This window comes from Mustela nigripes, chromosome 14, assembly GCF_022355385.1.
Source record: "Mustela nigripes isolate SB6536 chromosome 14, MUSNIG.SB6536, whole genome shotgun sequence".
In the NCBI taxonomy this organism is placed as follows: domain Eukaryota; kingdom Metazoa; phylum Chordata; class Mammalia; order Carnivora; family Mustelidae; genus Mustela; species Mustela nigripes.
Genome location: NC_081570.1, coordinates 97,313,968 through 97,341,083, shown reverse-complemented (window position 1 = coordinate 97,341,083; position 27,116 = coordinate 97,313,968). Strand labels below are relative to the sequence as shown.

At 37.8% G+C, this 27,116-nt stretch overlaps 1 protein-coding gene across 2 annotated transcripts in view; it reads right to left on the bottom strand.

Moving 5' to 3' along the window:
• MAGI3 (membrane associated guanylate kinase, WW and PDZ domain containing 3) overlaps positions 1–27,116 on the bottom strand; it is a 238,322-nt gene that overhangs the window by 78,360 nt on the left and 132,846 nt on the right. For both annotated transcript variants that reach the window (XM_059375780.1, XM_059375779.1), the window contains exons 2-3: positions 17,573–17,689; positions 1,434–1,553 (exon numbers count right to left, since the gene is read on the bottom strand). In XM_059375780.1, coding sequence (XP_059231763.1) covers positions 1,434–1,553; positions 17,573–17,689 — 237 coding nt within the window. The remainder of the gene's footprint in view (positions 1–1,433; positions 1,554–17,572; positions 17,690–27,116) is intronic.

The window sequence follows — 27,116 nt, the reverse complement described above, 5'->3', positions numbered from 1 at the left end:
AGACTTAGTACTCGCAGACCTTATAACCCGACAATTCTGCCCCTGGGTAGGGGACATCCTCACACAGGTCTAGAGGAGGAGAATGCTGCGGCTCTATCTGTGGTGGTGCAGGGGGACTTGAAGCAATCTGGAAGTCAGTTACTAGAAGAGGGGTTCAGTAGAAGGCAGCAGAGCACTGTGCAGTGGTTAAAAGGCAATGATTACATGTAAATATAGGACAGTGACATGAATGAATCTAAGAAACACTGAAATAATGGAGAACGGTTAAAAACTGGATGAGATCGAGAGCACAGTCCTGATGTGAATAATACATGCATGTACACAAGACACATTTTGTGAGAATGCAGACAAAGCACAGCATACATAAGCAGGCAAAAGGAGATCTCGGGAGACTCTGAAGAGGACAGGCACAAGCCGGGCAGCACTCGGGGGAGACAAGCATGACAGCAATGGGCAGGTGGGTTGGACAGAGGGAAGGCACGGCCGCAGTAGCCCAGACCTGAGCTTGTCCGGAGCCGGTGAGGAGGTGTGAGTGAAAAGAAAGGCATCATGAAAGCTGTTACAGAGAAAGAAATGGCCAGATTTGGTGACAGACAGATGGAAACTGCAAAGAGAGGGAAGGAGTAAATGATGACTCCACCATTTTGAGCCCAGGGTCCAGCTAAAGAGAAATTACAAAGAATTATTCTTTTGGCTAGAACACCAATACAGACTTGGATATGTGGAATACAAGGTTAGTGTTTACTGAACACTACTGAACCATCTCTAGGCATTAAGATACTACTAAGAAAGACGTGATATGGTTTTCCCACAAGGTTTGTGAAAAAGGCCACTACCACTGCACAAGAAAGCAATGACGGAGAAGTACAGCGTGCTATGGGAGTGGACAAGCGTGCCAGGGAAGGGAGAACAGAGGATGGAACACAGCATCATTTAAAAATTGAAACTGAGTAAGTCTCTACTTCCCAGAAATGAGTAGAGAAGAGATATGAAAAGAAAACCAATTATTCCATTTTTGTTGTTTTCCCCCCAATCTATATTCTCTTTTCTCCAAGAGAGCCACACTATAGATTATTTAAAGTGCACAGCATTTGGAATCCTAACCACAAATAGAAAGCAAACAACAAACACTTGTTGAGTTCATATGATGAATATGAATTACTACAAAATATGCAAACTGTCTGGTTTGAAGGCTTTCAGTATATTCTTCACAATCAGCTTTATAATATGATGGAATGCTTCTGCTTACTATTTAATCCCATTTTAGGTTGTAAATTACATATGGCTCACAGAAAGAAAACGTTCCCAAAGACGAAGAGAAAACAACTTAAAAAAAAAAAATGGTACTTTACTAATCAAATTCCCTTTGAAGCAATTCCAGCCATTTAGATAGTTTCCTGGGTTGCTGCTGTTGTTAGTATTTGGGGACATACCATCATACGTTCCACTTTCTAATAGTGCTCCACTCTCTTCCAGTGCTTTGAACTGTTCAACAGAAATGAAATTATAGTCCACCCCTGGTACTTCCCCATCCCTGGGGGCCCTTGTAGTGCCTAAGGGGGAAAAAAAAAAGAAAAAAAAACAGGTTGCTTTAAACTTACAAAATAGTGAGAATAGAAAATACAGTCCATTGAGAACACATAGGAGAAAACACACTACTGAATATATGGTATCTTCTAGAATGAGGATCAGAAAATTTTAAGCAATGTTTTTAGGTGAAAGTAGGACAATAATGTAGGATGACTAAATATACTTTAATATAATCTACAGATAGCTATGAAATTCAAACTACAAAGACTAACAGATTTCTACTGTCAAAGGAAGCTAACTTTCTATCACCTCAATTATCACCACTTAATATCTGAAGGAAAGAGAAATCCACAAATGATAAGACTTCATATTTTGTGGGACATGGTTATTCTTTTTTTTAAAATTTAAGTATAGTTGACATATAATATTAGTTTCAGGTGTATACAGATTTCATTTTTATCAAGCTACCTTATGTATTTTTTTCTGGTATAAATAAAAACAAACAATTTTTAGAAGTTGTTTTAACATACTTAAGTTTTAAAATTTGGACAAATATTAATTATGAGATTATTTTAGTTTAATGAATAAAAGGCTTAAGGCTTAAGATAGGTACTCACATATTGCTTCTTAGCCATTATTCTCTTTAAGTAATTTCAAAAATTTAAGAAGTACATTATTTAATGAAATACACTATGGCAACAGAATAGCAAATTCCTATCAAGGAATTCACACTAAAGTAAAATCTTTCAGATCAGAAGTATAAAGTCAGGTTATGGCAGCATTGCTACATGTGACTGAGTTTTCCTGAATATGAACCAACATTTTTGTGAACTGATACTGAAAACATTATTTCAAATAGTAGAGAATACAAAGAAGAGACCCAAGGGTTTAGCCTCAAAACAGATTTGGGATATTGTAGCAAATCCTGCACAACAATGCCTTCTCAAAACTGTTCCTCCCCGTATGCTCCCTAGTCGTTAATGGCACTCCATGCCGGAGGGCAGAGAGTCTGCCATCCTGGGTTCCTCTCTCCATTCCACAACTGGTCAGTAAATCGGGTTGATTCAATCTCTTCAATATGTCTAGGATTTATACACTTTTCTTCATTCTCACACTCACCTAATTCATAGCACTAGGTATGGTCTGTAACGTTGGTATCATAGGGTCAACACTTACTCTTCTCCGGCTATGTCCCTTACCCGAACTGCAGCCAGTGACTTCTCCAAAATAATGATCTGAACAAAAAAATCTCTATCAAAGCTTTCCTATGATCTTCAGTATGAAAATCCTTTTCAGGTTCTTTCTTGCCTCACCCTTTCGCATTCTAGGCTTTAGCCATAATTGGTTTTTCCATTTGTTTGGGGGACTTTTTTTAAGTTCTTTTAATGTTTCTTGAACTTGCTTACCTCCACAAGGACTTTGTCCAAGTCGTCCCTTTTCCTGGAAGACTTCCTCTTCCCTTTCCCACTCTTACCTCAGCTAACATCTATCTACTCATCCTTTACATCCTGGCTTAAGAAGTTTCTTTAGAGAACCTTCCCTGATTCCTTCCTGGGATGGAACATAAAGGATGTCTACATGGTTCAGAATAACAGTCCCAAGTCTTAACACTGTGAAATCATAGTAGGTACGCAATACAGACAGTTGTCAAGTAAATTACATGAAACTTTACACAAATATAATTGGCACAGTATCTGGAAATAATGTTACATATTATATATATGTGTATTAATACACTGTTATAATTAATGGAAAATTATTAATTGCTCTTTTTAGTTGTATTACATTCTATTATATTCTGTAACATGAAATAAATCCACAAAGACAATAAAACATTAACAGTAGCAATCTTAGAAAATGATTTAGCCAATACTATAAGCAACAGAGATTATATTCAGTAAGTTTTTCCCCTTGTTCTTACCCAACTTTTTATTTAAAAATGAGCATTTCTTTTATCTGTTTTATATCACAAAGGATAAAAAAGCTTGAAACAGAACTTTCTTTTGTTAAGATATTTTTGTCATTGTCAAATATGTTTTCTCATGCATTGGCTAAACTACATTGTTAGATTCCCCAAATCCATTGCTTTTAGCTTCATATTAACTAAAAATTAACATTGGAAAATAAATTTAATGACTAAAATTTATAATTATCTATGATAGATAGGAAAACATGGCCACAATATTTTGTGCCTCCTCTTATCAAGAGATGGGGCAGCTTGCTGCTTCATCTGAAATCTGGACTGGATTTATGATTTGCTTTGAAAAATTTAATGCAGAGGATGTGATGATGTACGGGTTCAGGAGTCTAGACTTCCATCTTTGCTTTCTTGGAATGATTCCACCACCAAGTACTTCCAGGTTACACTATGATGAGAGAGCCCCAGCCAACAAATAGCACCAAGGTTCTAGCCATGTAAGTGAGGCCATCTTAGCCCCTCTAACTCTGGTGAAGGTGCCAATGACTGCAGCCACATGAGTGATCCCAGTTGAGCTCATCTAACTCATAGACTCATGAGAAATAATATATGATGCTTATTTTAAGCCATTAAGTTCTGGGGTGATTTGTTTTGCAACAAAGGCTAATAGAAATATTATCCAAATAAATTCCACTATGAAATATCCTGATTATATAAAACCTGAAAAACCCGATTTAAGAGCAAACTGTATTATAGATAATACTATAAAAAGAGCACTGATCCGAGGGGCAAGCTACTCTGTTTTAGTCGGGGATTGTTAGTAATGGTACAATTTTAAGCAAGCACTTAATCTCTCTGAGCCTCATTCTCTTTCTGCAAAGTGGTGTTAAGCAAGATGATGTTCATGATTCTTTCCATTAGCAGATATGAAATGTTCTGTGTGACACACATACATATATTACCAAGACTTAAAAAGGGCTTAAATGTTAATTCTCTACCAATGTAGGTTTTACAAATTTTCACATCCTCTCTCTAAAGATGGGCAATCCCATACATATAAAAAGTTCTCGCCTTCACATCCTCTCTCCAAAGATGGGTAATCCCATACATATAAAAAGTTCTCGCCTTACATCTACCCTACCCTATTGCCTTCAGCGTTCCAGAAAATTTATCTTGATATTCTCCTGATACTCTATATATTTAGTGTAAAGCTTTCTATATCACCTCCAGTCCCTACTGTATTTCTTTTTACATAAAAATTCCTCCAAGTTCTGTTTACTCATGGTCTCCAACTCCTCTTTCCTCCCTGTTTCTCGAGCCCAATCCAATCAGATCACTGTCCCACCACTCCACTGAGACAATGTGCTGTGTTCATCTGAGGTTTCCACTTTGCTTAGCCCAATACTCAAATCTCAGTCCTCATAATACCTAGCCTAGCAGCAACATTTGATGTAACTGATCATTCCCCTTTTCGTGTTTTATCCTGAAATATACAGACAGGTACATAAGACATATATGTAAAATTTAACAAGTAATAATAAAGCAAACCCACCCAAGTGAAGAAGCAGAGTATCACCAGGAGACCAAAAGCCCCCTTGTACACCTGCAATCATCTCTCCTTCCTCCACCACCAAAAGTACCCACAATCTTGATATTTGTGATGTCGATTTCTTCTTTAAAATGTTTTTTGTTTTACCAATTACATAATGCATTCCCACAGCTTAGTTTTGCCTCTTTTGTAACTTCATATGAATGGAATCATGCCATATGCATCTTTTTATGTCACATTAACACTTGTAGTCAGGTTTTTAAACTTCCACCACCATGTGAAGGCATCTCACTGTGTATTTAACATGCAACTGATTTATGGCATCACTCGTTCTTTTTCAAGTATTTATTAGCCATAGAGATTTCTTCTGTTGTGAAGTGACTGTTCAAGGCTTTTGCCACTTCTCTGTTGGGGTGCCTGTCTTCTACAACTTGATTTGTAGTTCTTTACTATAGTACTTTATCAAATCTAAGTAATTAACAGCTTCCAAAATGCACTGCTATTTTATCACTAAAAAAAGAAAAAAAAAAAACAACCCTGGCTATTAAAATCAAAAGATTCAGGCACCTGGGTGGCTCAGTGGGTTAAGCCTCTGCCTTTGGCTCAGCTCGTGATCACAGGGTCCTGGGATCGAGTCCTGCATTGGGCTCTCTGCTTGGAAGGGAGCCTGCTTTCTCCCCCCTCTCTCTCTCTGCCTGTCTCTCTGCCTACTTGTGATCTCTGTCAAATAAGTAAATAAAATCTTTAAAAAGAAATAAAATAAAATCAAAAGATTCCATCTACTGTAAGATACAATACAATTGCAGGCAGTAAGTTAAAGTGTGAAATAACTGTGGCTTAGTATTGATAAAGCACTTCAGTCCTTTGCCAGATATATGTTGCAAAGGGAGAGTTTCTACAAAAATGTGAAATAAGGGGGAGCCTGGGTAGCACAGTCAGTTGGGCAACCATCTCTTGGTTTCGGCCTAGGTCATGGTCTCCAGACCTAAGGCAGGTTCTGTGCTCAGTGTTTAAGTATAATCAGTGCTCACTGATTAAGATTCTCTCTTTCTGGGGCGCCTGTGTGGCTCAGTGGGTTAAAGCCTCTGCCTTCGGCTCAGGTCCTGGGACCTGAGGGTCCTGGGATCGAGCCCCACATTGGGCTCTCTGCTCAGCGGGGAGCCTGCTTCCTCCTCTCTCTCTGCCTGCCTCTCTGCCTACTTATAATCTCTGTCTGTCAAATAAATAAAATCTTCAAAAAAAAAAATTCTCTCTTCCTTTCCCTCTGCCCCTCCCACTTGTGCTCGCTCTCTAAAACAAATAAATAAATCGTTTTTAAAAAATACTTTCTATAGGGAGAAGGTGGTTGGGTTATGGACACTGAGTTAGGTATGTGATATGATGAGCACTGTGAAGTGTAAACATGGCGATAAACAGGCCTATACCCATGGGGCTAATAATACATTATATGTTAATAAAAAAGTATAAAAAAATTTAAAAAGTACTTTCTAGAAACAGTACTTTCTGTAAAACTATGTTCCCCAAAAAGTAGAGCTTACAGAGAAAATACATTAGGTTTGACTTCTCAAAACCTGTTGCAACTTTGTAACCAGAGCCTAGCAAAATCACTAATGACCCCAGTTAAAAATACTAGGGCAGTTTTAAAAAGATATTTTAAATTCCTAATAAAAATACCAGAGTAAATAAAATACTTTGTCTTTAAATAACAATTTTTTTAAAAGATTTTATTTATTTATTTGACAGAGATCACAGTAGGCAGAGAGGCAGGCAGAGAGAGAGGAGGAAGCAGGCTTCCTGCTGAGCAGAGAGCCTGATGCGGGGATTGATCCCAGAACCCTGAGATCATGACCTGAGCCAAAGGCAGAGGCTTTCACCCACTGAGCCACCCAGGCGCCCCTTTAAATAACAATTAAAAAAAAAATAAAAGATAGCTTGAAAGAAAGTGTTATAAGGGGAGTTGGAGCTACTGAATAATGAAGAAAAGGTAAAAAGTGCAATAAATGATTTTTAAGATAAAGCACATGTCTAAATTGAGAACAGAGGCCAAACCGAGGTGAATGGGCACCATGCACGGTACATGAGGCATTCAACTCTGTATATTCTGTTTACTCACTGCTACTTAATAACACAAAACATTAGCTTGCTGGGGAAAATGGAGTAAGAACCAATATTACCTTCATTAAATTGACATCATTACCCCACCTACTTACCAATCATATATAAACTTACTGGTGTTACAGAAACAAATGTTGTAGCACAACAGACAGTATCTTCTCCCACTCTGATTTTTTCTCATCTTTTTTAATGGTCCTTTAATGATAGTAGTTTTTCATTTTATTGTACTCAACTTTATGAATCCTTCCCTTTATAGCTAATGATTCTGTGTCTTATTGAAGAAATCCTTCCTAAGGATGGAGATATTCTATATTCTTTGTTAAAAGCATCACAAATTTGCCTTTCACACCTGGTACTTTAGTGCACTAAAACAGATCTTTTTCAGCCTGATGGGGGATAGTAGCACAACTTTTTTTTTTTTCCAGGCGGCTACTCAACACACTTACTGAAAAATCAATGGTCTCCCCTTCTCATCAGGCATGTCACTTCTATCATAGAAATCTCATATAGAAATGTCTACATAAAACTGGGTGTTACTGGGCTTTCTCCTCCATCCCGTTTATCCACTGACCATTCCTGCACCATTACCAATGGTGCTATAATTACTATATTGTCATGATAAATCTTGGTATGGAACAGAACAAGTCCACCTATTTTGTTTTTTCTATTTTTAGCCCTTCCATATAAAACCTGGAATCAGAGAAAGAGGCAAAACATGCTGGAATTTTTATGGGATTAGAATGAATCTATTAATCAATTTGAGGAGAACTCCTGTCTTCACCATATTGAATCTTTAATCCAGGAACAAAAAAAATCGGTCGGTATTCTCAGATCTTCTTTATGACCTCTTAATTTTATCTCGCAGAAGTCTTTACACTTTTTTTTTTAGAATGATTTTTTTAAAAGATTTTATTTGTTTATTTGACAGAGAGAGATCACAAGCAGGCAGAGAGGCAGGCAGAGAGAGAGGAGGAAGCAGGCTCCCTGCTGAGCAGAGAGCCCGATGCGGGCCTCGATCCCAGGACCCTGAGATCATGACCTGAGCCGAAGGCAGCGGCTTAACCCACTGAGCCACACAGGCGCCCAGAAGTCTTTACACTTCTTTAGAGATTATTTTCTAGGTATTTCAAATGCCTGTATGCTATTGTAAATATTTTTCTGTAAACTTTCATTTTCTAATTATTAATGATATAAAAGAAAACAATTGTGGTAATCTAGTTGGTCGCTCTATTTGGATATAACTGACCTACAATCAAATTCACTAATTCCAGCAGTACAATTCTTTGAGTCTTGGGATTCATCACTCTTAAAGGTTTTCTTATGTCCCTGTGGCAGTGGCTAATCAGCTGTCACTGTAGTTTTGTGTTTAACAGAATCTCATATACGTAGAATCATACACTGATTCCAGTAGCTCTCACTGATTCCAGTAGTGGTTTGTACCTGGCCTCTTTCACTTAGCATGATGCTTCTGAGATCTATCATGCTGTGGTTCAACATCCTTTTACTGCTAAGTGGTATTCTGTTGTACAGATATACCAAAATTTGATTACGCATTCACCATCGATGGACATTTGGGATGGTTCCAGATTTGGGACACTATAAATAAGGCAGCTATAAACTTACAAGTCCTTGGGCAGACACATATTTATGTTAATACCTAGGCGTGGAAACGCTGGGTCATATGGTAAGTGTATGTTTAAAAGAAAATGTCCTGAAGTAAATATACTTCACATTCTCACCAACTCCTAGATGAGAGCTATAGTTGATTTACATTACTGTTTCCGTGTAGGCATTCCTCCTTGAAGTCTCTCAGCCAATTTCCTTTTTCTAAATCTTCAGAAAAATCAGTTGATAGAGAAAATGAGGGGAAAAAGTATTATAATTCTCCTATGAGAATTAAAGCTTGATTATCTGACATAGAGATGTTACTGATTTGAAGGAATCTAAAGATACCAACTGAAAGCAAAGAGCAGAAAATACTGACAAATGAAACTGAATGGTCAAGGCGACATTTCCAGGCATCAGGACAGAAGCACGTGGGAGAGCAGCAGTCACAATCCACTTGCAGCTGTCCCTGAGCTACAAGTGTGAGGTCAAGGCCCTGCCTGCTAACAGTGAGTCTTTCTCGCAAATACACTATTAGCGCAGTTAGATGCATTTATACTTCATATAAATCCTACGAGTGGTATTCTCCAAAAATCACTGGTTTTGAAAACTAAATAAGTCTTTAAATTGGCAGTTCTGATGTGTGATTCTATGTAATGTTAACCTTGAAGGCAGATCTGAATGTTATTTGAATACTACCCAACGATGAGCTTTGGCATTTTCCGCTGTTTGAATATGTGCTATGAGTTTCAGTGCTTTGTAAATCCTTTAATAGAAGAAATGTAGAGAAGCGAATGTTGTTGTGGAACACTGCAACCTGAAATCAGCAACTGGTGTAAAATCTGAAGTAAAAGCAATATAGATATCAATGGCAAAACCAAAATTGGGGCAAGGAGACAACATATTTTCACCATTAAAAAAGAAAGTGAGCTTATTCAAATGACCAATGACCAATGACCAATCTGAAGATGCTTTTGGACACACAATAATTTCAGGAGCATGAATGTAATATGAAAAATTTTTAAAATGTCTGGAAGATTTGTTACCAAAGTCAAAATTATCAAATAATACAAGGGATACTTCTTGTATTTTACAAGTTCATTTTAGGAGTGAAAATTTCAAATAGGATATATGTGTGGATTTATCTTTCAAACTTTTAATTTTATTTTTGTATTTATGTTTCCTTTTAATGTTTTCTATCAGCAAATGTCTGTAACAGATATAAGTGTTGAGACTTATAGCTTTGTTTTATTGATTTATAATAATAATAATAATAAACCAGGAGATTTTTAAAGTGCTTTGTACACTGAGGAAAAGCCATTTTGCACCATGGGGTTTGTAGCCATCATTCTTCTGCCATAAAGGTCGAGGGCTGCCGTTTGGGTTCCCAAGGTACTTGATTCAGCTAGCACTTCACCTCAATCAACCAGTTTACACTGTCATTCAATTGTGATGCTACTTCTTGTCATGAATTACGAGCACCCTATTTCCAGTGGAAGGAACACGGCACTGGGCTCAAGCTGAAGAACAAGACCAAATCTAAAATTCCTTTTTAGAGGGTTTGTCTCCCAGGACTACTACCAGTACCAATTCTGTATTGACCAGCACCCAAACAGGTGAGAGAAACATGGTAACTTGAAAAAGGAGAGCTTAACACAAAAAATGATTAACTATTTACGAGGAATTAACTAAGAGGAAATAAAAGAGAACTTTAAAGAATAGCACCCTGAGGGAGAACACTCAAATAAGGAACAAACGTGCAAGAGAGGAATGTTCCCCAACTCTGGGATTCAGACTTCTCTGAGAAGGTGCCGTCGTAGCCTGGGGACGGATCTGGTTCATAGTTGATGGGTCAAGGTTGGCAGACAAGGAACAGTCTGCTGGAGTACTGATGAAATTCACCAGTAAGCTGGCTGTGGTGGGAGCTGTTTCGAACTTCTTAGAAAACCATCTGGGACACTGGCTGGACTTGCCAGAAACCCAGTAGGAAACCACTTGTAGGGAATATTGTTGAAATCTGGGGAGCCAAGTGGGGTGCCCATCAAACTCATTAAGAAACTGCAAGGAAGTCAGCAGGTGCACTGGAGGAATTCAGGCCACCTGTGAGGTGGGAAACTGACTGCTGGAGCACTGCTGAAACTGACTGTCCTTTTGCAGGCAGGAGCAAAAAGAAAAAGACACATTGGAAGTAGGAAAAGATGACTCTTCTTTCTCCAGTATACTTCCTGCCAGCCCCAAGATAATTTGATGTTGTACCTACCAGGTGGCAAAGGAGGAAAGCTGCAATATCATACCCAGGCAAAAAAGAGTAACTTGAAGTCAAGAGGCACTAAATAATAAATGGCAGACTAGTTTTCTGAGTGATTCTACCATGAATGGGAGTTGAATTTTCTCAGGTGTTTTTTTTTTTCTGCATCTATTTGAGGAGATCATGTGTTTTGTTTTTCTTTTCCAGTCCATTACAATATAAATTTCAAATGTTATCCCAACCTTGCTTTCCTGTCACAACCCCTTGGTCATAATCTATTATCCTGCTTACATATTGCTATATATATATATATATATATATATATATATATATATATATAATTTGCTAAAATATTTTGAGGAGTTTTAAGTTCTAGGTCCATGAAAAATTGTGGTCTAATATTATTTTCTTTTAATGTCCTTGTCTGGTTTTAGAATCAGGATAATGATCAGATCACAGATCTGAGTTGCGAAGTTCCCTCCTCCTCTATTTTCTTAAAAAGTCTGTGTAGAATTGATATTATTTCTTCAACTATTCAGAACAATTCACCTGTACCATCTTGGGCCTGATGCTTTCTTAATGGGAAAATTACAAACTACAAATTCAATTCCTTTAACAGATTGAGAACTACTATTAAGCTCATCTATTTCTTCTTTATTTTTAAGGATTTTATTTATTTAAGAAGGAGTGACAGACAGAGAACAAATGAGGAGGGACAGAGGGGGAGAGATATGCAGACTCCCCACCAAGCAGGGCGTCTGACTCAGGGCTCAATCCCAGGACCGTGGGATCATGGCCTGAGCCGAAAGCAGATGCTTAACTGACTGAGCCAGGCATCTCTCATCTATTTCTTCTTGAGTGAATATTGGTAGTTTTTTTCCTACAAGGAATGTTTCCATTTTATCTGAGTTCAGTTTACTGTTGTCAGGTTGTTTAGAATATTTCTGACTGTCCACTTAACATCTGTAGAATTTTTAATGATGCCATCTCTCTCATTCCTAATAGTGTTAAACAATGTTTTCTCTCTTTACCTTCTATGGCTAGAAGTTTACCAGTTTTAGTGATCAGAAAAAAATCAACTTTGGGTTTCATTGATTACTCTAGTCTCTGTTTTCTAGTTTATTGACTTATGTTTATTTTCTTTCTTCTACTTAATTTGGGTTTATTTTGCTCTTTTGCTAGATTCTTTACTTTGCTCTTCTTTTGCTAGAAGTTCAGATCACTGATTGAGATCTTTATTATTTTCTAAGTATTTAACACTATAAATTTCCCTCTAAACACCATTGTAGCAACATTCCACAAATTGGTATGTTGGGTTTGTTATGTTCTGACATGCTAATTGATATGTGTAATATTTTGTATTTTTCCCTGTGGCTTTAACTCACAGGTTATTTAGAAGTGTGCTATTTAATTTCCAAATAATCAGAGATTTTCAAAATAATTTTCTGTTAAGTGATTTCTTGCAATTCCATTATGATCACAGAATACAATTTTATATGATTTAAACTCTTTTAAATTTATTCAATCTTGTTTTATGCCCTAGAATATGGTCTTCATTTGTAAATGTTCCTGTACCCTAGAAAAGAATGAATATTTTGTTGTTGGGAGGCATGTTCTAATACATAGCCATTAGGTCAAGTTGGTTCAAAGTGTTATCCCTGTTATAACCTTATTGATCTTTTGTTTACCTACCCTAAAGGAGGTGTTGAAATCTTAAACTCCAGTTACGAGGTTGTCTATTTTCTTTCAGTTCTTCACTCTGGTATCATTTCCATTCCACCTGAAAATTTCCTTTAGTATTTCTTCTAGTGCAAGTCTGTTGGTGAAAAATTCCTTCACCATTTTTTTTTTTTGGCCTGAAAAATTATTTAAGGATATTTTTGTTGCATGTAGAAATCTAGATTGGCAGTTTTTCCTTTCAGCATGTTGAAGATGACATTTCGTTGATTTTTGGCTTGTACTGGTTTCTGCTGACAAGTCTATGGTCATTCTTTCTTCCCTTGTATTTAATGTATCTTTTTTCTGTCTGCCTTTCACATCTTCTCTATCAATGGCTTTCAGCAATTAGATTATAATATATTGTTTTTTTTTTAATGTTTCTTCTTGGGGTTTGTTGAGATCTACAGCTCTGTGGATTTATAGTTTTCCTCAAATTTGGAAAAATTTCAGCCTATAGTTCCTCATTTGTTTTTTTCCATATCTCCCCTCTTTGGTTTGACAGTGTACATAGCTCAGTATGAACCAATCACAGTCCTGCTCTGCATATGACCCAATTTCTGAAAACAGCCCAATTTCTAGCTGTTTACAGTAAGAAGGTAAATCCAGTACCAGTTAGTCTTTCATGGCAGAAACAGAAATGTCTCTTTCTTTCTTTCTTTCTCTGGTAACTTTAAAAAACAAAAAGCTGGGGCACCTGAGTGGCTCAGTGGGTTAAGCCGCTGCCTTCGGCTCAGGTCATGATCTCAGAGTCCTGGGATCGAGCCCCGCATCGGGCTCTCTGCTCAGCAGGGAGCCTGCTTCCTCCTCTCTCTCTGCCTAACTCTCTGCCTGCTTGTGATCTCTCTCTGTCAAATAAATGAATAAAATCTTAAAAAAAAAAAAAAAAAGCTATGTTTTCAGTCTATTTCCTCTCTGTTTAAGTCTGATTCGTTTATATTGGTATGTCTTCAAGTTCACCAATCTTTTCTTCTGCAGTTTCTAATCTGCTGTTAAGCCCATCCATGAATTTTTGAAGTTCCATTTAATTCTTTAAAAAAAAAATTCCATTTTCTCTTTTATTTTATTCATACTTTTCTTTAAATCCTTGAGCATATTTATAATAACTCTAAAATGCTTACTTTGGTCATACCTGTTTATATGTCATCTATTTCTTTTTTTTTTAAATCAGCTGACTTTTCTTTTGATTATGGGCCATATTTTCTTCTTTTTTGTATATCTAATAATTTTTATTAGACACTGTAAATTAGGCATTGTAAATACTATGTTATTCCGTGTCGAAATTTTGTCTTCTTCCTTTAAAGGCTGTTGGTTTTCCCCTTTTCTCCCTTCCCTTCTTCCTTTCCTTTTGCTAACAATCAAGTTATATGCATATTTACTTGATCCTTTGGGGGCTTGCTTAATTAAGCTTTGTTAAAATGGGCCCCAAGGAGCTTACAACTATTTTAGCCCTACTAGTAAGCCATGACCCTTGAGTTCTCTCCACTCAGGTGGACTAGAACCCAGATTCTCCCAGCACTGCATAAACTCTGAAAACTGCTAACTTATGGCTCCCAGACAATCTGTGCATGCCATGTGGGGGTCTCATCCCATACATTCTCAGCTTAGTATTCAGCAACAGAGTCAAGGGGGTACTTGTGCTTATTATTAGAGCTCCTTTTCTTCATAGCTCTCTTCTCTCCTTTCTTCATAGCTCTGTCCTGCAAATCTCAGGCACCTCAGACTTCTTGAACTCAGACTTCTGCCTTCTCAACTCAGAATCCTCTGTATTCTCCCTGGGCTTCCCCTCCTTATAACATGGCCCAGAATATGGCTCCAGGCAGAAGGCTGATGAAACCATAGGACTCCTTTGTGTGCAGTCTCCTTTCTACTTCTATTAGAGATCATAGTCTTGTCCCTTTAATAGAGTAGTAACAGTAGAAGTCTTTCTTTCTCTTATTAATTTTGTTGCTCAAATTGTTTCAGATCTTGTCAGTGGGCACCCCTTCTAGATGGCTTGAAAAAAAAAATGTGCTTCTGATATGTCCCCATAGTCTTTTAGGCATTTACATACTTTCTGGGATAATTACATGTTCCAAGCTCATCTTGTTCTTTCCTTGCGCCAGACCTGGAATCAGAATTTTCTCCAAGAAGATTTGATATCTTTTAGTAAAGAATGGTAATTACAGACCATTTGGTATGCTGTTACTGACATACCACTGCATTCTTGGAGGAGTTGTGGAAACTTCAGTGTCTCGGTGAATAGGTCCTCTTAGGATCTGAAAAGGCTGCAGCTGTTTGGACCTTATGAATGACAACCAAATAAACTGTAACTCCTTTCAAAACCTCACACTGAGGAGAAACTGCAAAACTAGGACATCACAAGTAAATTTATAAGAAGACCCAAGTAAAAGTACAGAGTACAGCCAAAAGTCCATGTTTTTATTAAGCTGTTTTAACAAGGGAAGAGGGAGCTCTAGAGCTATGAAACTAAAAATGCTACCCTGAGACACCTCACGCAGGCAAAATACCAAGTTACTTACAAGGTAATGAAAATCAGATTGTTTTTAGACCATTAAAGAGCAACGCTTTATGCCAGAAGACAATCAGATAATCAACTAATAGAATTAAGATAGTCAAGGAAGAAAATATAAGGCAAGGATTTCATATACATCCAAACAAACTTGTAAGCATAAAGGCCTTAGACCAACTGTGATGATCCTCTGACTCTTTCCTGGGAAATCTAGAAGAGAAGAAGCTTTAGAAAACCACAGTTATTGAAGAAACAACAACATAAGGATTGGTAGTTATATTCGATGTGTATTTACCCACAGAATAAAGAATAAATGATGATAATAAAGGGGAGAGTGCGATACATAATGGCTGTTTGTTCTGTTAATATAGACACAGGTCAAGTATCAAAAAAAAAGTGAAAATGAGGAAAGCGTATGTGAAATGGAATAAGCTTGCTGATTATCTTTGGGGTAAAAAAATTATTTCAAGTCAGATGATGGGAGAGAGAAGGAAGGAGTAAGAAGCAATAACTAGATAATTTTAATATTGTTCACTGTTGGGACAAAAACAAAAAAAGGAAGGGAGGAAGAACAGAGTATTAATAGAATTATAAAGGTACCCATTAAAATAAAGATATAAACCTTTCTAACAGGGTAGAGAGGAAATAAAATGGACTATGCACGTGGTGAAGGCTTTTTTTTTTTTTTTTTTGACAGATCACAAGTAGGCAGAGAGGCAGGCAGAGAGAGAGGAGGAAGCAGGCTCCCTGCTGAGCAGAGAGCCCAATGTGGGGCTCGATCCCAGGACCCTGGGATCATGACCCGAGCCGAAGACAGAGGCTTTAACCCACTGAGCCACCCAGGCGCCCCCGTGGTGAAGGCTTTTTATACAAAAGATGTGTATATAGGTAAAATAGAAAACCATGACAAAATAGGAGACTCAAGACATAGATCACATCAATAAATATAAAGAAAGTTCCAGATTGTCTAAAACGTCCAACACTATTTGCAAACAAAGACCTTCAGAACGATGAAAGATTAAAACAACAGACAAAGATACACCAGGCAAATGCAAAGAAAATAAGGCAGGAGTTGCAATTCTGAAATCCGACCAGGTAGATTTACAGGAGGAAATCATACATAAGAAGTCAGATTTAAAGACAAAAACCAAAAAAATTTATAGTATGTAAAAGAGTCTGGACTTACACTCAGTGAGAGACTCTGAAAGATAATCTGGAGATGGACAAGAGTCACACATGCACTAAGAGACCAGAGCGAGGGGACATGGGAGGTGGGGAAGCAGCTAGAATGGGGAAGAGACGACACTGAGGGCCTACTCCAGGACATGTGGTTTGCACTCGTGTTCTCATTTCAATTCTTAGAACTACATAAGAGGTGTCTCTTGTTATTCACATTTTATATATGGGGAGTCTGGGGTTCAGGAAGATCAAGTAACTTGTCCCAGGATCAAGATTTTTCACCTCATTCTTTGCCCCTACATATTGTTATCTGTTTAAAAAAAAAAAAAAAAGTTCAAGCAAGAAAGGGTGAGGGTCTAAGGCAGTACAGAAGGATTGGTATTTAAGGAACGTAATTGGGCAGGCTTAGTGTAAGAACAAGAAATTAAATAACAAGAAATTAAGAATTTCAGAGCCATTATAAAAACTACTATCTATACAAAGTTCAAAATATATAGAAAAGGAAAACCAGAACATCCTTTTAAAACCTTTTATTTTTACTGCTTTTTATTCTTCCCCAGACTTCTGCTAACTAAAGCCAAAATGTAAGCATACATGGTTTCTTGTTACGTGTTAACACACACACGTATGCGCATGCATGCACAGCATCCTTACAACCACAACAACAACCAGGTCCTATGAAAACTACTGAGACAGGAAAAGATATACAAACATCTAGATAAGAATTCAACATGGATTACTACAGAGAAGGTACTGTGTTTCCTCCTTTTATTCCTTTGGGGAAGAGGCAGATCTTAAAATTAGCAATGTCCTAATAATGAATACAAAAATGTTTGTTCTCTGTGTATGAGGCACTGAGAGTGAAAAAGTTTATTATTTTTTCTTATTGAATAAACATTTGGAACTGAATTACAGAAGAAAATTTAGTTAGCAGAATATACATAGATAGTCTTAAATTCTTAAAGTCTAATGACTGTTTTTAAAGTTACAACATAGAATCTTCCAGTTTTTCTACTTTAAAAACAAAAGCCCTGCATGTTCTTGGAAAACTTTTTCCTTACCCAATTTTCGTTTCCTTCCAGTGCCCCAACTCAGTCTTCCCAATTTGGCATGAGATACTCTATTGAATTACTTCTACATGTTTGATTAGTTAAATAAGGATACGTTGCCCTACCTTCTTTTATTCAGTCTCATACTTACATGGAATTGTTCTCAGGTAGAGATTATCTCTGATCACTTGCTGCAATTTGTGGTCAATTGATCCTTTCTGAAACTGAAGACTCAGGTAATGTCGCAAATCTTTATTAATGACTTTGCCTACGAGAAAAACCACAGAAGACATCACATAACTGTTAGATCTCCAGTTAAATATTGACGTTAGTGATTGAATACCCTTAAACCATTTAGCTATAGACAAGAAGAAATCAGAGTATTTTGCTAAAAACAACATTGTTTTCTAAAAACAAATGATTAGAGTACTATAATTAATAATATGTACCTATACTACCTAATGTGGGCATAATTTAACAACAGTAGGGGAGGGACAAGGTATAGATCAGAGAATATGACAAATACCCAAGATAATTTCCATTTATGGCTTTAAATGCCATCTATATACTGACAACTTCTACGTTCTTATCATGTCTCCATCCCTGACCTATGTCCACCAGGCTCCAAAGCCATCGAACTCATTCATATACACTGCAGATATATTTGAAAGTCAAACAAGCACCTCAAATTTCAGCTAGCCAAAACAGAACTCTTAATTCCATTCTCCAGCAATTTTTCCTCTGCTCTACTTTTCCTTGTCTTAGCAAATAATAGCACCATCAATCCAGCAGAACAGACCCAAGGGCTGTAAGTCATCAGAAGTTTCTGATTTCTCCTTTCACTTCTATCCCTCAGATCCAATCAGTAGCAACTTTTGTCAGTTCTACCTCCAAAACATGCCTCATGTCCACTTCTCTCCATTTCCAGAGCCTCCATCATTTCCCATCTCGAATTCTGCAACAGACTTCTAATCTGTCTCCCTGTATTCATTCTTGCCTCCTTCTGCTCCCACCACTTACACAGAAGCCAGGTGAGATTTTGAACATAAACCAGATAATCACCACTCTGTTTAGTGCCCCCTTGCCAATGACTTCTTTTTGCACTCGGGATAAAATCCAAACTTCCACATGGTCTAGCTCTGTCATTCTCTGACTCAAACCCATTCACTAGCCACCCACTAGCCATGCTTCCTCCCACAATGGCCATCTTCCAAAAGGCCAAATGGACCCTACTTTGGATCCTTCTGCCTATCTCTGACTGCACAGGCATTTGCTGTCCACTCACTTGACTCCTAAACACAAGGTGATTTAATAAGAGGATGAAAGAGGGTTTTTTTGGGGGGGAGGGGTGGGAAATAAAAAGAGGACTATCAGAGGTCTCAAAAACATGTTAAGCAGAAAAATAGAGGATTACAGAAATCTGATAGCCGTGAATTTATAGTAAGGGTTGAACTTAAGTGAAGACCAAAGCCATCCAAACACTGTTCACTAGATAAGACTTCACATGGTTACAAAAGGACAATGCTACAACATAATGGATTACTATACTGGGTAAGAAACGACTAGGCAATTAAAATACACTCTTTGATTTATCTGGAACAGCTTAATTATGACAAGGATAGATAAGCCAAAAGGTTACTACAGATCAATTCATTCTTTTAACTATCATTCCATGATGTAGCATTTCTAGTCCCCCCCACTTTTTGGTCTTCTCTCACAGGTATAAACAAGCATAACCAAATGAGAGGATGTTAATTCAAGCAGGAAACCAGGGTGCTGCTAAAGTTTAGAGATAACATTCGGATCCTAAACTAATAAACACAAAGCAAAAAGTCCCCGTTTTGCCTTGCCAAATATAGATCCTGAGGAAGGGTGACCCCTCTGTGATCCAAGAAGAAAGCCAATACTGTATAGTCCAAGAACGAAGAAATAGACCCTCAACTCTATGGTCAACTAATCTCCAACAATGTCCAATGGAAAAAAGTCTCTTCAACAAACGGTGTTGGGAAAATTGTGGACAGCCACATGCAAAAGAATGAAACTGTACCACATTCTTATACCACACACAAAAATAAACTCAAAATGGATGAAAGACCTAAATGTGAGACAGGAAATCCATCAAAATCCTGTAGGAGACACAGCCACAACATGTTTGACCTCAGTCACAACAATTTCTTGTTAGACACGTCTCCAAAGGCAATGGAAACAAAAGCAAAAATGAACTCTTGGGACTTCATCAGGATAAAAAGCTTTTGCACAGCAAAGGAAACATTCAACAAAGTCAAAAGCAACCTATGGAATGGGAGAAGATATTCACAAATGACTTATCGGATAAAGGGCTAGTATCTAAAATCTATAAAGAATTTATCAAACTTGGGGCACCTGGGTGGCTCAGTGGGTTAAAGCCTCTGCCTTTGGCTCAGGTCATGATCTCAGGGTCCTAGGATCGAGCCCCACATCGAGCTCTCTGCCCAGCGGGAAGCCTGCTTCCTCTTCTTTCTCTGCCTGCCTCTCTGCCTACTTGTGACCTCTGTCTGTCAAATAAATAAATATTTTAAAAAGATTTATCAAACTTAACAAGAAAGAAAAATCAAGTCAAAAAATGGGCAGAAGACATGAACAGACATTTCTTCAAGAAGACATACAAATGGCCAATAGACGAATGAAAAATGCTCAACATCACTAGACATCTGGGAAATACAAATCAAAACCACAATGAGAGACCACCTCACACCAGTCAGAATGGCTGAAATTAACAACTCAAGAAACAACAGATGTTGGCGAGGATGTGGAGAGAGGGGAATCCTTACTCTGTTGTTGGGAATGCAAGCTGGTACAGGCTTTCCGGAAAACAGTATGGAGGCTCATCAAAAAATTAAAAATAGAACTATCCTATAACCTAGCAACTGAATACTAGGTATTTTTATCCAAAGGATGCAAACATAGTAACTCGAAGGGGCACCTGTACCCCAATGTTTATAGCAGCAATGTCCGAAACCATGGAAAGAGCCCAGATATCCATCAACAGAGGAATGGATAAGAAGATGTAGTGTGTAGACACACACACACACACACACACACACACACACACACACACAGGAATATGACTCAGCCATCAAAAAGAATGGAATCTTGCCATTTGCAATGACATGGATGGACCTAGAGGGTATTATGCTAAGTGAATTAAATCAGTCAGAGAAAGACAAATGCCACATAATTTCACTTATATGTGGAGTTTAAGAAAAAACAGATGAACACAGGGAAAGGGAGGGAAAAATAAAATAAGATGAAAACAGAGAAAGAGACAAATTACAAGAGACTCTTAACTGTAGGAAACAAACTGAGGGTTGCTGGAGGGGAGGTTGGTGGAGGGATGGGGTAACTGGGTGATGGGTGTTAATGAGAGCACGTAATGGAATGAGAACTAGATGTTACATGCAACTGATGAATCCCTAAATTCTACCCCTGAAACTAATAATGCAGTATATGTTAACTAAACTGAATTTAAATTAAAAGAATACCATATAGTCTCATTTCTTATTGAACAAAAACATACCCAATAATGAGTTTATTTAGTCCAAATGCTTTGTAATAAATATTATACAAAAGCTTTGATGGGTTGTTACATAGGTACTTAAAAGTTTTAGTGATATTTGTGGATGTTTAGAGCTCTTGAATAAATAGAGAATGCATCACTGTTTTTTCCCATTTAAAATAATATGGTACTGGCTCCAATATCTAAAAATCCTCTATCCAACATATTTTCATGAATATTACTTCATCTGTGTATTCTATATAATGCCTCTAATTCAAGGATAATGCCTTGATAATGCCTCTAATTCAAGAAGATGGCACAAGTCAACACTTTTTTTTTTTCTAACCCAGCTTTTGTGTTTTAATTTGAAACTTTCCTGTAAAATATGGTATAGCTCACAGAGGTAACCATATAATGCTAAGAATTCAGACTGGATTTTAATCCAATTAAAATAACAGCCATTAAATCAGATATAATTAAAGACAAAGCCCTAATAAAAGACATAGATCACAAGTTACAGCTTAAAGGGGCTTCTTACAGTGGAAATGAAGTTAAAACACCTCGTTTCCTGTTTCAAAGGCCTACAAGATCTTAAGACTGGGAGGCTAGTTAAAGCAAAAAAGTAGATTTAAAGAATGGTACCTAGGATTACCTGGGCTGGAACTGCGCTCACTCTCAATTACCACCCCTTGCTGGGGTTCTGGATGCAGTGATGAAATGCATAGTTGCCAAGAACAGGGTAAGGGACAATTTCATGAATGTGATATTTTATTTCAAATGTGCAAGTCATTCAAAGAAGTCATCACACATCTTCAAGGATGAGGACAAAATATTACAAACAGCAGTGAAATGTCAATTATAAAAGATTAACAACTTATACAGGGTTGGCCTTCTTTCAGATTAATAATTAACAGTAAAATACAATGGATATTGTAGTCATCATGGACTTCCTTGCCTCAAGAAACCAAAGACCTTCTGTAAGGGGACATAGTACTATGGTTCCCTCTTTGATAGGATTTCAAGGAATTTGTTTAAAAAAACAAAAACTACAAATATCCTGAGTAGGCAGATGACTGTGGAATTACTAGAAGGCCAACAGAAACGTTAACTCACAAAAACACTGCTGAGTAAATCTATATTATCAAGTTGTATATAAAAGTCAGCCTTTTATTTAGGCAGAGTTTCACAGAAACTTGACATTTCAAGGGTATGAAAAACATTTACTTGGGGTTAATGCAGTTGTTGCTAAACAAGGAAGGGAAAAAGATTCTTCATAATTTAGCATTCTTACCCAGCCAGCCTTTGCTTTAAGTGTTAAATTATTCCCTGACTTCTAAGTGATTTATTAAGTTTATTCATGAAACACAAAAATGGATCAATATATCTTACACAAACAGCTCAGGTGGGGAAAAGTCTGTAATTGAAATCTCAATCATATGAATAAATCCAGATACTCAAGTTTCAACATACAAATCCTTAGTCAAAAGAACCCATCATTACAAATCCATACTTTCTGAGTATATGCAAATTAATATTCACTAGCAGGTCTCTCTGGGGAATCTGTGTGTAGAGATACCAGTTACAAGTTAGATAAACCCTATGGGGTGCCAGTATGGGAGTAGCCGTTCAACCAGTTGTAAACTGGTCTCATTGTCAACATTTCACTGCCTTTTCCATAAGGATAGTCTAAGAAACTTTGCCAACCACTTCATAAAGACAAGATGGCGCATGGCTTTACTATTCTCTAATCCAGTAGTTAATTATAAAATTGAGCACAGGGGATGAGATGAGTTTGACATATCTTGTTCTTATGAATTCACATGGATTCATGGTGATCATTCCATTCTTTTTTAAATACTTAAAATATTTTATATTTGTTCAATCTCTTCAAATTTTGCCATAGTTTCAAGTTAAGGCAATAGACTTGAGTTTTTATGATCAACTTCACACCTTTTGGAAACTGGAACATTGGTTTCCCTTCAGTTTCCTGGTACTTTCCATATTCTCCATAATTTCATAAAGAATATTGACAATAGCTCTGAGATCAAATCTTCAGTGCCTTTAACTCCTGAGAGGCAGTTTAGTTGAGTTTTGAAAATGTAAATTCATTTAAACTGAATGAAACTTTTATGACCTTCTCATTTTTAAAAAATTTAATTTCTCCCATTTCAGGCTGTTTGTTTTCCTTTTACTATTTGAAAAGTAATTCTGCTAGTTCAAGATTATGGAAGCAAGCAAAAATGGTACATGTCTGATTTCTGCCTACAAACAGCTAATATTAACAACATCTTCCGACAGCAAGCCTACCTCTTCCTTCCTGTTGCTCTTGCTCCAGACACAAACTTAAAAGCATTTTGTGCTCTCTGAAGTATCTTAGCTCCTTTTGAGCTTTGGTCTGTAAAGAAGAAAATTCTTAAATGCTCATTTCTTTTTTTTTTTAATTACTTCTATTAACATATAATGAATGTATCATTTGCCCCAGGGGTACGGGTCTGTGAATTGTCAGGCTTACACACTTCACAGCACTCACCATAGCATATACCACCCCCCCACCCCCGCCAAATGTCTATAACCTAACCACTCTCTCCCTACCCCCCTACCCCCAACAACCCAAAGTTTGTTTTGCTAGATTAAGAGTCTCTTACGGGGGGCGACTGGGTGGCTCAGTGGATTAAGCCGCTGCCTTCGGCTCAGGTCATGATCTCAGTGTCCTGGGATTGAGCCCCGAATCGGGCTCTCTGCTCAGCAGGGAGCCTGCTTCCCCCTCTGTCTCTGCCTACTTGTGCTCTCTCTCTCTGTCAAATAAAATAAATAAAATCTTTAAAAAAAAAAAAGTCTCTTACGGTTTGTCTCTCTCCCGATCCCACCTTGTTTCATTAAATGCTCACTTCCTACAGTCTACTTAGCTCTGTATAAATGTGATTATGTGCTCCTTCCATTTGCCAATCATAAACATCTTTTTAAAAAAAATGTGAGCTGCTTAGAGCTTTCTGTGTTCCCATAAAGCATTTCCTTATATAACTTTTCTTTAAGACATCTCTAGTCTTGGGGAGCATGGGTGGCTCAGTCAGTGAAGTGTCTGCCTTCAGCTCAGAGTCAGGATCCCTAGATCCTGGGATAAAGCCTGGCGTCAGGTTTCCTGCCCAGCACGAAGCCTGCTTCTCCCTCTCCCTCTCCCCTCCTCTATGCGTTCTCTCTCTCTCTCAAATAAATAATTAAAATCTTAAAAAAAAACAATCTCTAGTCTCGGAACCACACCTAGAGATGTGATAAACTTTTAAAAATCAGTTGTCCTCAACAGCAAAAAAGTACGGGTATAACCATGTCCTAGTTCTCTTCCTTACTATAGGACAGCCTAGTGACCTTCCCCAATAAACTGTTCAATCTAACTAGCTCAACACAATGAATGTTACTCATTAGTCCTTTCCCATTAGCCCTAGAGGTGTATTTTAGTGCTTCTTCCACCTCTTGAGCTCTACAGTAGTAAGAGAAAGCTGCATGAAAGTGGTAAGAGGATATACAGAAGTTTAACTCCTTGGTTAAGGTGGGATGCCCCTAAAACAAAATAAATCAAATGGTAGTCTACTTGTTTGTGAAACTGTTAATGGTATTTGAACAAGTCTTCTCAGGACACCTGGGTGGCTCAGTCGGTTAAAGCATCTGCCTTCAGCTCAGGTCATGGTCCCAGCATCTTGGAACTGAGACCTGGATAGGGTTCCCTGCTCAGCAGAGAACCTGCTTCTCCCTCTCCCTCTCCCTCTGCCTGACGCTCTGCCTACTTGTGTTCTCTCTCTGTCAAACAAATAAATAAAATCTTTTAAAAAAAGGACTTCTCGGGGCGCCTGGGTGGCTCAGTGGGTTAAGCCGCTGCCTTCGGCTCAGGTCATGATCTCAGGGTCCTGGGATCGAGTCCCGCATCGGGCTCTCTGCTTGGCAGGGAGCCTGCTTCCCTCTCTCTCTCTCTGCCTGCCTCTCTGTCTACTTGTGATTTCTCTCTGTCAAATAAATAAATAAAATCTTTAAAAAAAAAAAAAAAAAAAAATAAAAATAAAAATAAAAATAAAAAAAGGACTTCTCTAGAAAGTCAACCTACACATTTCACAGTAAAATATAATCTATGACACAGAAGTTATTCAAAGTTATTTTTAAAAAAGATTTCTTATTTATGTATTCTGAGAGAGAAAGCACGCACATAGGTGTGCTGGGAGGGCAGAGGAAGGGGGAGAAGCAGGCTCCCCACAGAGCAAGGAGCCTGATGGAGGGACTGATCCCAGGACCCTGGAATCATGACTCAAGAGAAAGGCAGATGCTTAACTGACTAAGCCACCCAGGTGCCCCCAAAATTACCTTCTACAGTTGTTGGACATACATGTTTGTCAGCTGAGCACCAAGCCATGATTTGTTTTTATAGAGTTAGTTCTAGTATCTAGCACACAAAGTGAGTGAATCAGTTGAATTTTGTATTTATGATTTTCATTTGACCCTCTCCATCGTTGAATACACAAAATTTTACAAGAGAATACTTACATGATAAAGCACTTTATAGTAGTCCATATACAACTTTATCCTAAACTGTTTCTTAAGCAATGAAACTGATTTTGACTATCAAAACACTAAAATAAATTTTCATTGAGGCAGCATGCTCTGTAAGTCTTTAAAAGTAGGTTTAATTATAGTTTATATGCTAATTCCTTAAATTCTGTTCTTTATTTATTAATACTTTTAAATATATTCACAAAATGGTATCTGGCTGTCCTGAAATGTAAAATAAGGCTAAATTAACCATTCATACCTACTGTGTTCTAGCACCACTGGAAATAACTAGTCCAAGCAGGAAAAAAAAAAAAAAAACCACCCAAACCCTTCTGCTTTTCTTAGGGGGAAGATGTAGGAATGAGAAGAGTATAGGAAATAGAGATCCCTAGGACTTATTTTAGAAATGTTATTATATATACTACATGCTATGTGCTTTCACTCCATGAAAACCTTTGAGGTTGGTGTTATTATTGTTCCCACTTTAGAGAGAAGGGGCTGAGGTATAAAGAGGTTAAGTAACTTGGCCAAGGTGACATCATTAAAGGTAGAAGACCTGGGATCTGAACCCAGTCAGCCTAGCTCCAGAACCTGTCCTGGAGTACTGTGCTAAATGCCCGGCCCCCACCTGTCCATCTGTCTATCTATATCTTTTGATGAACTTCTTCTCTTGCATAAGCTTATTATGAGAACGGGAGCTTACATGAACTCTCTCAGTAAGCCCCTGCCCTACCTTGAAACAGCTGCAACTACCATATAAACAAGGCTGCACCGAGTCCTGGGTAGTAGGCACCTGGGGCTAAAGCAGGGAATGAGAGCTCACCCAAATGAAACCTGAAGCCTCGCAGGTTAAATGAATATTGAAGAAGACATTTCAAACACAAGAGCATTAGGGAAGATTAGCATAGAGCACTGTGGGAATCCACAATTTAGATTCTAAGTCAGGGCAGCCCGGGAAGACAATGTCACTAAGTAAGTTACAGTGGAGCTGAATCCTGAAGGATAAACAGGAGCTAGCTGGGCAAAAAAAAAAGGGGAGGAGGGGAGTCGAGGGAATGGGACATACAAAGACACTTACTCGTGGTGGGAAAGAACACAGTGCTTACAGGAAGGGAGAGAAATCCAGTATAGCTGGTTCTTAGAAAGTGAGGAAGAATTCCCACAAGCTGAGACAAGAGTTCTGGGGACCAGTGGGTTGACTAGCACTTTACAACAATAAGAACAACCACAACTTAAGCCTGACACCAAGGCCCTTCATAATTGCTTTACGCTAACAACTACGGATATGTTCTTACTGGCCTGGCCACCTCAACATTTTGTACTTCCAATGTTATCTCATTATTTCTGTTCTGTCTTCTATCTCTACATCCATGGTTCAAAAGTTGGAGAACACGTACCTACAGAAACCTTTATGCCTCTGTCATCAGAGGCAAGTAGGAACGTAATGAATTTTTTTTTCTCCCCCCCCAACAGGTAAATTTTACCATTTAATTTTTAAAAATTTTTTTTTATTTTTTATAAACATATATTTTTATCCCCAGGGGTACAGGTCTTTGAATCGCCAGGTTTACACACTTCACAGCACTCACCATAGCACATACCCTCCCCAATGTCCATAACCCCACCC